This window comes from Symphalangus syndactylus, chromosome 8 (assembly GCF_028878055.3).
Source record: "Symphalangus syndactylus isolate Jambi chromosome 8, NHGRI_mSymSyn1-v2.1_pri, whole genome shotgun sequence".
Classification (NCBI taxonomy): Eukaryota; Metazoa; Chordata; class Mammalia; order Primates; family Hylobatidae; genus Symphalangus; species Symphalangus syndactylus.
Window position 1 is genome coordinate 73,548,397 of NC_072430.2, and position 12,857 is coordinate 73,561,253.

At 39.5% G+C, this 12,857-nt stretch overlaps 1 protein-coding gene across 3 annotated transcripts in view; it reads right to left on the bottom strand.

Moving 5' to 3' along the window:
• The window catches only part of CFAP210 (cilia and flagella associated protein 210), a 53,940-nt gene that overhangs the window by 40,025 nt on the left and 1,058 nt on the right, over positions 1-12,857 (bottom strand). Inside the window, exon 2 of one of the 3 annotated variants that reach the window (XM_055289641.2) lies at positions 174-400. The exons of 1 other annotated variant lie outside the window; for it this stretch is intronic. In XM_055289641.2, the coding sequence (XP_055145616.1) occupies positions 174-400 (227 nt within the window). Of the gene's footprint in view, positions 1-173; positions 401-12,857 lie in introns of those variants that run through there. One more of the 3 variants, XM_055289643.1, reaches the window with a different exon arrangement.

Sequence of the window (12,857 nt, forward strand, 5' to 3'; positions counted from 1 at the left end):
TATGTCCAATTCATTGTATATCACTTATACCTAAATAACACTGTTGAAAATATGTTTCAATGCATTTTTATGAAATTTTACATGTAAAAATATTTATAAAAAGAAGCATAAGAGTACTAAGAAACAAGAGTAAGTCTTTAGTGCATGTGTACTCCTGGATGGTTAATACTTACTGCATATGTATTAGTCCAATGTTTTACCACTTCTTGAGATCGCAAATGCATTTCTTTCTTTGCCTTTCTTTCTGCACGGAGGCATGCTGCTTCTCTTGTCAACCTGTCAAGGCTATCTTGAATCCTTTTCCACTCATTGTGTGGAATTATGGTGACCTGCTGGAGATCTACTTTGCTAGGTAGAAGAGGCAGATAGAGAACTTGATCTTCTTCAGAGTTTCTTATTTCTAATAAATTGTAAAAAATGATTATTAAAGACTTACAGGAACAGTTTAAGTGATATTTGTCTCAGAAGTTCCGATATTGGCATGATAACTGGAAATTATTTCAAATACTTAATTTACTCTTGTTATCCTAAGAACAGCTATGATTAAGTGAAAAAAAAAATACAAGGCCTTGAAATCAGAAGGCATATATTTGAGTCCTTGCTTAATCACTTCCTTACTGTGTAAACTTGGGCAAGTCATTTAACTTTTTGGAATCTCAGTATCCTCATCTTTAAAATAGAGATCTCCTAGTAATACCTATCCCAACAGCTTGTTATAAAAGTATTTTTCAAAGTTAACAAAGTGGCAGTTTATAAATGGATAACTTTGTGGGTGTTCATCTTTTGGGGTTGTAGGCATTATGACTGACTCTATTCAACCTCTTCCACTGAGCAGCAGCAACATAATTTGGAGAACTCACTATAGTCCCAGGGTGGGCCTAATTGGTTTAAGAACACTTGTATCTCCATTGTCAATCACTATTTCTTTAAAAAGCAAAGAAACAGGACAAAAGGTTTACTTGCAACTTTTAGAAAAGTTCTTCCTTGTTCTTCTGGGAGAGACATCCAAAAGACTCTCAAGCTAAGTACGAACAAGGAAGAAAGAAAGACAGATAAACAGCTACGACCACAAGAGAAACCAGCCTTGAATGAAGCTATTATTGCAAAGAAGCTGTTACTGCAAAGAAGAAACAACGGGAGAATCTGAGGCAATAATGATCTCATTATTCTGCTAATCAACTCAACCTGAAGCCTGGAGTTCCTGTTACAAAGTTAAAAAAATGTCCTTATTTTTGAAGATGATTGAGTTGGGTGTTCCATTATATGAATTCAAAGCATCCTAAATGACACAGTGGAACTCATAACAGATCTCCTTGGAAAAACGGTCCTACCCTTTTAATCGATCAAGGTTCTTAATTATTAACAGCCAAACTACTCTAACTAGTTTAAGCAGAAAAGGAATTAACTAAAGGGCATTAAGTAATGGACTCAATCTCCTAGAGAGCCATAGTCATCCTTATAAGCTATATATGCAAGACATCATACAAACCACATCATGAGGTTCCAGTGAGGGCCCATGGCAACTGGCTTTGTGTAGGCATCTCAACTTGCCCCATTTACAACTTGCCCCACTGGATACCATATACTTGAATACTTGAATCCTCACCACTGCTGCCTCTGAAATTGGTACTCTATTGTTGCCATTTTCTACACACACACACACACACACAAACTGATTCAACATGCTGTTTGCTTCCTTATATTGCTCTCTTCAGAATATAAATCTGGCATATGTAAAATTGATTGGCTTAGTCTTTGTCCCATGCTTGCACTTTAACTGTAAGGGCGGCTGAAAAAGTGAATTCTGCCTTCTATCTTAAGGAGGTAAGACATCAAAGGAAGGAAATTTACCAAAATAGGAAAGGCATTTGAACAATGATGGGTGGCCACAGGCATAACAAAGGTAGGACAGCAGAGTGGGTAAGAGTGTGGATTCTGGAGTCAGACTACCTGAACTTTTTCTGAACATACCATGTATTAACTATATGAATCTAGATAAAATTATTTAACCCTTCTGAATCTGTTTCCTTAATTGCAAAATGGGGTCATTAACAGTATCTATTGTATGTGAAGAATTTAAGACTAGCGCCTGGTACATAATATGTTCTCAACAAATATTAGCTATTATTATTTTTACTATTAGTATGAGGAGAAGAATGAAACAAGTAGAGAGAAAGGCAGAAGCAAGAAAATCACATCGTTCCAGAAAGAGAAAGATACTGAAAGAAAAGCCGTTAGGACCAAATAAAGTCTTCTTGGGGTTTAAATTAAGGCAGGTAGAGGTAAGAACTTGGTGACTAAACTAAAGTGTGAGTTTACAACCACAGGCACTATCTTGCCTACCACATACCAAACCTCTGCATGCAGAATAAAGCCAAACAAAGCTGACTTTATCATGACTCTTTAGTTGCAAAGAGCATCATCATGACTCTTAAGTTGCAAATGACTAATCTAACTCACAGTAGATACAATAAAAAGGAGAATATTGTGTCTCCCGTATCTGGGGATTGCGGTGTAACTTGATTCAGAACACTGTTCTACCTAAGAGTCATGACCAATACATCCTTACAGCCTTGTAACAAATTTCCTTTATTTTGCCTAAACCAGCTCAACTTGGCTTGTGTTACTTGCAATCAGAAGCTAGTCAAACAACGGTCTCTAAGTTAAACCATCTGCCTTTTGATTAACAAATTGCTAGGCATGTTAATATCTTTGTCTGACCCAAGAATCATTCTAAACTTAATTCACTAAAATTCTAAAGAGGGTCAGTATAGCACATGGCCTATTCTGGCAGGAGCTGCTCTCCACAAAGTATACAGTGGTAAGTGGGCCTTCGCAGCGGTGGCAGGAGAGCAGGATGTTAGAAAGCTATGCAGTGCAAAGTGTGATCCCTCCTCTTTGACATCTCAAATTTAGTAGAGTAACCGTTCACAGGATGTTTTATTCAAGTAGATCTTTTCACGGATTCTGACACAGGAACAAACAAAGAGAACAACCACAAATGTGGGAATAGAGGTGGGTAACCACAAAGAAAAAAAAGCCCACAGAAAGCTTGGGAAAGGCTTTTTACTATCTCGGGCCACTGAAGTTGGGGCAAGTTCCCCATATCTTTGAAGATCAGGAGAGCCCTGGTTGAGATCAGAGCTATAGATGATTTCATATATCCCCACTTTAATCCACTGGTTGATGTAAAATTTAGCTCTTAGAGGGCAATCTTACTTCCAAGATTCCTACCCCACGGTAGCTCTCATACAATGTCAGTAGAGGCTGTTAGAGAAGTTGAAGAAGGGCAGGCCACAGTTGAATGAAGGGACATGAAAGACAGAGACAGATGGACAGAGAGAAATATAAATAGGCAGACTCGCAAGCAGGAGAGAAGGGACAAAAGCAGTGGCAAGTTACCTAAAAGTGTCTAAAATCAGTCCATGTGCCTGCCATATTGACACATTTTCCATGGATTAGATCATCTTTTTATTGAGTTATAATACACATAAAAATCCACCACTGTAAAGAGTAGCATTCAATGGTTTTTACTCTATTCTCAAAGCTGGGCAACTATCACTACTATCTAATTCAGAACATTTTCATCACTCCAGAAGGAAATTCTGTATGCATTAGCAGTCCTCTCCTCCTCATAGCTCCTGGCAACCACTAATCTACTTTCTGGCTCTACGGATTTGCCCATTCGAGACATTTCATGTGCATGGAATCATACAGTATGTGGCATTTTATATCTGGCTTCTTTCACTCAAATAATGTTTTCAAGGTTCATTCACATTGTAGAATGTATCAATACTTGATTCCTTTTTGTTGTTGTTGTTGTTGTTGTCGTTGTCGTTGAGATGAGTCTGTCTCCATCGCCCAGGCTGGAGTGTGGTGGCGCAATCTCAGCTCACTGCAACCTCCATCTCCCGGGCTCAAGCAATTATCCTGCCTAGCCTCCCAAGTACCTGGGACTACAGTTGTGCACCACCACGCCCAGCTAATTTTTTTTGTATTTTTAGTAGAATGGGGTTTCACTGTGTTGGCCAGGCTGGTCTCAAACTCCTGGCCTCAAGTGATCCACCTGCCTTGGCCTCCCAAAGTGCTGAGATTACAGGTGTGAGCCACCACACCTGGCCCTAATTCCTTTTTATGGCTGAGTAATATTCCATTCTATAGATGTAGCACATTTTGTTTATCCATTCTTCAGTTGATGGACATTAGGGGTGCTTCCACCTTTTGACTATTATGAATAATTCTGTTATGAACATTCATAGGTTTTTATGTGGACATATGTTTTTCGTTATCTTTGGTATATGCTTAGGAACAGAATTATAATTCCATATTTAACATTTTGAGAAAGTACCAAATTGTTTTTCAAAGTAGCTGTACTATTTTACATTTCCACTAACAACATACGAAGGTTTCAATTTCTCCTCATCCTTCCCAACAGTTATTACTGCTCCTTTATTTTTTCATTCATCCTATTGGGTGGGAAGTAGTATCTCACTGTAGTGTTGATTTGTATTTCTATAATAGCTAATGAAGTTGAGCATCATTTCATGTGCTTATTGGCTGTTTGTACATCTTGTTTGGAGAAATATCAGTTCAAATCATTTGTCCCTTTTTAAAAATGCGCTCTTTCTATTGTTGAGTTGTAAGAATTCTTTATAATCTGGATTATAGGTCCTTAGCATATATATAATTTACAAATATCTTCTCCCATTCGGTGGATGTATTTGCACTTTTTGATAGTGTTCTTTGATGTATTAATACTAAAGTTTTTAATTTTGATGAAGGCCAAATCTATTTTTCTTGGGTTGATTGTGCTTTTGGTGTCATATCTAAGAAATTGTTGCCTAATTCAAGATAATAAAGATGTATATCTAAGTTTTCTTCTAATAGTTTTATAGTTCTAGCTTTTATATTTAGTTATATGATTCATTTCAAACTAATATTTGTATGTGGTGTGAGGTGTCTATAAATTTGGGAGTCAAAATTCATTATTTTGCATATGGATATCCACTTATCCCAGCACCATTTGTTAAAAATTCTACTCTTTCCCCACTGCATTAACATTCTTGTCAAAACCCACTTAGTATAGATGTATGGGTTTATTTCATTATTTCTATTACACTCATCTATATGTCTTTCCTTAAGCCAACACCACAATCTCTTGGTGACTGTAGTTTTTTTTTTATTGTTTTTAGAAACAGGGTCTCTCTGTGTAGCCCTGGCTGGAGTGCAGTGGCTATTCATAAGCACAACCATTGTGCACTACACCCTCGAACTCCTGGTCTCAAGTGATCCTTCTGGCCACAACCACCTGAGTAGCTGGGACTATAGGTGCACATTCCCATGTCCAGCCAATGAGTGTAGCTTTGTAGTAAGTCTTAATATCATGAAGTGTGAGTCCTCCTACTTATTAATATTTCTTCTGATTCAAAATTGTTTTAGCTATTCTATTGTCCTTTTAATTTCCATATGAATTCTAAGATCAGCTTGTCAATATCAACAAAAAAGCCAAGTAGAATTTTGATAGGAATTGTGTTGAATGTGTAGATCAATTTGGGAAGTATTGTCATCTGTCTTAGTCCATTTTCTGTTGCTAAAACAGAATATCTGAAACTAGATAATTTATAAAGAAAAGGATTTTATTTCTTAGAATTATAGAGGCTGAGAAGTGCAAGGTTGAGGGGCTGCATTTGGTGAGAGCTTTCTTGCTGGTAAGGTCTCTCTGCAGAGTCTGGAAGTAATGCAGGGCATCATATGGCAAGGGGGCTGAGGATGCTAGCTCAGATCTCTCTTCCTCTTCTTATGAAGCCAACAGTCCCACTTCCAGCATAAGCCATTAATCCATTCACAGCAAGACCCCATTTCTAATCCATTCATGAGAGCAGATCCCTCATGACCCAATCACTTCTTAAAGGCCCCACCTCTCAATACTGTCATTTTGGGAATTAATTTTCAACATGAGTTTTAAAGGGGACAAATATTCAAACCATCTTAACAATACTAAATCTCCCAGCCCATTAACATGAAACGTGTATTAGTCTATTTTCATGCTGCTGATAAAGACATACCCCAGACTGGGGAGAAAAAAAAGGTTTAGTTGGACTTACAGTTCCACATGGCTGGGGAGGCCTCAGAATCATGGTGAGAGGCAAAAGGCACTTCTTACATGGTGGCAGCAAGAGAAAACGAGGAAGAAGCAAAAGTGGAAAGCCCTGATAATCCCATCAGATCTCATGAGACGTATTCACTATTATAAGAATGGCATGGTAAAGACCAGCCCCCATGATTCAATTACCTCTCCCTGGGTCCCTCCCACAACGTGTAGGAATTCTGGGAGATACAATTCAAGTTGAGATTTGGGTGGGGACACAGCCAAACCATATCATTCTGCCCCTGGCCCCCTCTAAATCTCATGTCCTCACATTTCAAAACCAATCATGCCTTCACAATAGTCCCCCAAAGTCTTAACTCATTTCAGCATTAACCCAAAAGTCCATAGTCCAAAGTCTCATCTGAGACCAGGCAAGTCCCTTCTGCCTATGAGCCTGTAAAATCAAAAGCGAGCTAGTTACTTCCTAGATACGATGGGGGTACAGGTATTGGGTAAATACAGCCATTCCAAATGGGAGACATTGGCCAAAACAAAGGGGCTACATGACCCATGCAAGTCCAAAATCCAGCAGGACAATCACATTTTAAAGCTCCAAAATGATCTCCTTTGACTCTAGGTCTCACATTCAGGTCATGCTGATGCAAAAGGTGGGTTCCCATGGTCTTTGGCAGTTCTGCCCCCGTGGCCTTGCAGGGTACAGCCTCCCTCCTGGCTGCTTTCACAGACTGGCAATGAGTGTCTGCGGCTTTTCCAGGCACACGGTGCAAGCTGTCAGTGGATCTACCATGCTGGGGTCTGAAGGACGGTGGCCCTCTTCTCACAGCTCCACTAGATAATGCCCCATTAGGGACTCTACGTGGGAGCTCCGACCCCACAATTCCCTTCCGCATTGCCCTAGCAGAGGTTCTCCATGAGGGCCCTGCCTCTGCAGCAAACTTCTGCCTGGGCATCCAGGCATTTCCATACATCTTCTAAAATCTAGGTGGAGGTTCCCAAACCTCAATTCCTGACTTTTGTGCACCCACAGGCTCAGCACCACGTGGAAGCTGCCAAGGCTTGGGGCTTCCACCCTCTGAAGCCACAGCATGAGCTCTACATTGGCCCCTTTCAGCCATGGCTGGAGCAGCTGGGACACAGGGCACCAAGTCTATAGGCTGCACACAGCACAGGGACCCTGGGCCTGGCCCATAAAACCATTTTTTCCTCCTGGATCTCTGGGCCTGTGACAGGAGGGGCTGCTGTGAAGGTCTCCAACATGGCCTGGAGACATTTTCCCCATGGTCCTGGGGATTAACATTAGGCTCCTTGATGCTTATGCAGATTTCTGCAGCTGGCTTGAATTTCTCCCCAGAAAATTGGTTTTTCTTTTCTATTGCATAGTCAGGCTACAAATTTTCTGAATTTTTATGCTGTTTCCCTTTTAAAACTGAATGCCCTTAACAGTACCCAACTCACCTCTTGAATGCTTTGCTGCTTAGATATTTCTTCTGCCAGATCAGGCTACAAATTTTCTTTTTTTTTTTGAGACGGAGTCTCACTCTGTCGCCCAGGCTGGAGTGCAGTGGCACAATCTCGGCTCACTGCAAGCTCCGCCTCCCGGGTTCACGCCATTCTCCTGCCTCAGCCTCCCGAGCAGCTTGGGACTACAGGGGCCCGCCACCACGCCCAGCTTATTTTTTGTATTTTTAGTAGAGATGGGGTTTCACCATGGTCTCGATCTCCTGACCTCGTGATCCGCCTGCCTCGGCCTCCCAAAGTGCTGGGATTACAGGCATGAGCCACCGTGCCTGGCCCAGGCTACAAATTTTCTGAATTTTTATGCTCTGTTTCCCTTTTAAAACTGAATGCCCTTAACAGTACCCAACTCAACTCTTGAATGCTTTCCTGCTTAGAAATTTCTTCTGCCAGATACCCTAAATCATCTTTCTCAAAGTTCCACAAATCTCTAGGGCAGAGGTAAAATGACACTAGTCTTTTTTGCTAAAACATAGCAAGAATCACCTTTACTCCAGTTTCCAAAAAGTTCCTCATCTCCATCTGAGACCATCTCAGCCTGGACTTTATTGTCCATGTCACTATCAGCATTTTGGTCAAAGTCATTCAACAAGTCCCTAGGAAGTTCCAAACTTTCCTACATTTTCCTGTCTTCTTCTGAGCTCTTCAAACTGTTCCAATCTCTGCCTGTTACCCAGTGCCAAAGTCACTTCCACATTTTCAGTTAGCTTTTCAGCAATGCCCTGCTCTGCTGGTATCAATTTACTGTATTAATCCGTTTTCACACTGCCGATAAAGACATACCCACGACTTGGAAAAAGAGGTTTAGTTAGACTTATAGTTCCACATGGCTGGGGAGGCCTCAGAATCATGGCAGGAGTTGAAAGACACTTCTTACATGGTGGCGGCAAGAGAAAATGAGGAAGAAGCAAAAGTGGAAATCCCTGATAAACCCATTGATCTCATAAGACTTAATTACTATCACAAGAATAGTACGGGAAAGACTTGCCCCCATGATTCAATTATCTCCCCCTGGGTCCCTCCCACAACTCATGGGAATTTTGGGAGATACAATTCAAGTTAAGATTTGGGTCAGGACACATCCAAACTATATCAAGATGTCTTTCATTTATATCTTTAATTTTTTCGAGAATGTTTTGTAGTTTTTTAAAAGGCAAATTTTTGCTTATTCCTAAGTATTTTTCCTTAGAAAGAAAAACTTTTCCTAAGTATTTTGGTGCTGTTGTAAATGGAATTGCTTTCTTAAGTTCATTATCAGATTGTTCATTGCAAGTGTACAGAAATACAATTTTGTAAATTGATCATCTTTTAATGCCACTAAACTTCATTAGATCTTATAATTGTTTAGTACATTCTTTAGGATTTTTAATATAGAATATCATGTCATCTGTGAATATAGAAAGTTTTATTTCTTCCTTTCCAATCTGGATGGCCTTTTGTTTTGCTTGCCTAAATGCCATGGCTAGAATTTCCAGTATGATGTTAAACAGAAGTGATGAAAGCAGGCATACTTGTCTTTTCCTGATCAGGCTTTCAGTCTATCACCATTAACTACGATGTTAGCTATGGGCTTTTCATAGGTCCCCTTCATCAGGTTAAGAAAATTCCCTTCTATTCCTAGTTTGTTGTTTTTATCATAAATGGATGTTAGATTTGTCAAAGGTTTTTTCTATTAGGATAATCATGTAGTTTTGTTCTTTATTCTATTTATACAGTGTACTACATTAATTGTTTTTAAACCAACCTTGCATTCTTGGGATAAATACCACTTGGTCATAGTATATAATAATTTTTTATATGTTGTTGGATTTGGTTTGCTAGTATTTTATTTAATTAATTAACTTATTTTTTGAGATGAGGTCTTGCTATGTTGCCCAGGCTGGAGTGCAGTGACTATTTACAAGTGTGACCATAGCACATTACAGCCTCAAATTCCTGGCCTCAAGTGGTCCTCCCACTTCAGCCTCCCAAGTAGCTGGGAGGCGTGTGCCACATCTAGCTAACGTGCTAAAACTATGTTGAAGATTTTTGCGTCTCTATTCATAAAGGATAATGATCTATAGTTTTCTTGTGATATCTTTGTCTGATGTTGGTATCAGGGTAATACTGCCCTTACAGAATGAGTTGGAAAGTGCTCCTTCCTCTTATTTTTTAAAAAGTTTTTGAAGGATTTATGTTAATATTTCATTAAACATTTAGTAGAATTAACCAATGAAGCCATCTGGTCTCCAGGTTTTCTTTGTGAGAATTTTTTCAATTAATAATTGAAGGTGGGATCACCTGAGGTCAGGAGTTTGAGACACACCTGGCCAACATGGCGAAACCCCGTCTCTACTAAAAATACAAAAATTAACCAGGCGTGGTGGCGGGTGCCTGTAATTCCAGCTACTAAGGAGGCTGAGGCAGGAGAATCACTTGGACCTGGGAGGCGGAGGTTGCAGTGAGCCGAGATCATGCCACTGCACTCCAGCCTGGGTGACAAGAGCAAGACTCTGTCTCAAAAAAAAAAAAAAAAGAATTCTTGAAGACTTTTTCTTTCAGTACTTTGAATATATCAGCCTGCTGCCCCTGGACTCCATAATTTCTTACAAGAAATTTGTTGTTAATCTTATTGAGGATTACTTTTACGTAATGTCATTTCTCTTTGGTGCTTTCAAGATTTTCTCTGTCTTTAGCTTTCAACACTTTGATCATGATGTGTACAGCTGTTGATCTCTTTGAGTTGAGTTTATCATACTTAGAGGATCACTGAGCCTTTTGATTGTGTAATGTTTTTCATCAAATTTGGAAAGCTTTTGGCCATTAATTCTTCAATTTTTTTTACCCCTTTCTCTGCTCTTTTCCTTCCAGAACTCAAGTTACATTTATGTTGGCATATTTGCTGGTGCCCTACATTTCTCTGAAGATCTGCTCATTTTTCTTCATTCTTTTATCTTTTTTTCTTTCTCATTATTCTGAGACTGAATAATCTCAATTGACTTATCTTCAAGTTCACTGATTATTTCTTCTGCAAGTTCAAATCTGCTACTGATCCCTCTAGTGAATTTTTTAATTCAGTTATTGTGCTTTTCAACTCCAACATTTCTGTTCAGTTCCTTTTTATAATTTTTTTAAATATTCATTAATATCCTCTATTTGGTAAGACAACATTCTTAATACTTTTCTATAGTTCTTTAGACTTTTGTTTTAGTTCTTTAAATATATTTACAATAGCTATAAATTTACAAAAGTTTGTATCTAGTAAATCCAACATCTGGGCTTACAACAACTGCAACTACACAGTTTTAGGTCAGTTGGGGGGCAGTCTCTGATTTCCTATCTTTTCTCCACCCCTACTTCTGTAGACAACCTCCCTGCCACTTCCACTCCCCCTTTCCCTCTTCCACCCATTCAACTGAGCACAAAACAGCCAGACTTCCACAGAGCCAAAACATGATTATTGAGGATGCTTTCAACTTGGTGGAGTCCATTTCAAAGACACTTTCTATTGAAACCTTTTTCTTGTGTTTGGGTCATACTTTATTTCATCTTTCATAATTTTTATTAAAAACTGTACATATATGTGTCAACTCTGGAAATCAGATTTCCACATACACCCAAAGTTTCTTATTCCTGCTGCTGTTGTTTGTTTCACGAGTTCTCTGAACCAATTCTGTAGTCTGTATTCTTTGTCACATGTGGCCACTGTAGTCACTGGAGTCTCTGGTTTGCTTAGTGGTCAGCTAATAACTAGACAGACATATCTTTGGATGACTGGAACTAACAAGTCTCCCAGTCTTTGCCAAAGGACTGTCTATGAGTATTAAGGCATGCCTTCAATGCTCGGGCAGGCAATTTACAACTCCATCTTAGCCTTTACTTCTTTCTTAAACAGAGTCTCAAGGTAAGTCATAGGTGAGAGGCATTTTCAGGTCTTTCCTGGGCATGTACGTAGCTCTATGCATGCATTTGGCCTTCTAGATTCCCAGGAATATGTCAGGAGCTTTCCAAAGTCCCCTATGGATATATCACTTCCCAACTGATCCTTTTAAGTTTTTCAGTCAGCTTGTTGTTTGCCTCCCAACTGTATCACTGCCTGCCTATTTCATGCTGTTATAACAGAATACCTGAGACTGGGTAATTCATAAGGAATAGAAATTTATTGGCTCATGGTTCTGGAGGCTGAGAAAGCCAGTATCAAGGTGCCAGCATCTGGCAGGGACCTTCTTGCCGCATCATAACATGATGGAAAGCATTACATGGCAAAAGAGCAAAGAGAGGGTAACAGACACACACACACACACCACACACACACACACCACACACACACACCACACACACACATACACAGAGAGACAGAGAGAGAGAGAAGAAGAGGGCCAACTTTCCCACTTTTATAATGAATCCACTCCCCAGATAATGGCATTAATCCCTTTACTCTGCCCTCATGGCCTGTCACCTCTTATTAGTCCCTACCTTCCAACATTTTTACATTGGGGATTAAGTTCCCACACATGCTTTTTAGAGGACACATTCATACTACAGCACTGCCTCTGACAGCTATGGTATTTAAAATTGCCACTGATCATTTGACAAACATACTTGGCGAGTTTGAAGTCAGACTAAATAACAATAAGCCTCATGAGTGAGATTTTCCAAGGAATTATCAGACTGTCAAATAATAACAGTTGTCTGGCTTTGGAGTGGGTCAAATTCTGTTTTGTCCTCTCTACAAGTTGCTAAGTCACTATTTTTTACTGTGATTGCTGTGGTTATCTAGGCTGCCATGGGGCTGGGAGAAAAGTATAGGACTATGGCAAGTTAAAATGCCTAAAACCTTGCTGTTGTTACAAAAATCCAGCTGTTTTTCTTTAGTAAACACTCCACAGATTGTTGCAAGCCTTTGGTTAATTTCCAGAGTTCTGAAAAAGTCGATATTGATGATTTTTGCCATTGTTCTTGTTGATTTTGTGGAGGAGAGGATTTCAGGCATAGATCATATTTCACCATTCTGGCTGATGTCACCCCACTAAATCTTTATAAATTATTTGTTTTACAAATAGCTGCACACATCTCTGAACCTCTCTCCTACTTAGCCTTCCCCTAAAAATGGACATTAAAATTTAGCAGTGAGGCTCAGATGGAAGCTTTTGAGCTAGCTGCCACAAAACATTATTTAACAACTATTAGGTAAATCTAAACCAGGTAGTGCAGAAATGCATATGCAGGAAAGTGAATGTGTGGGAGTAATTGT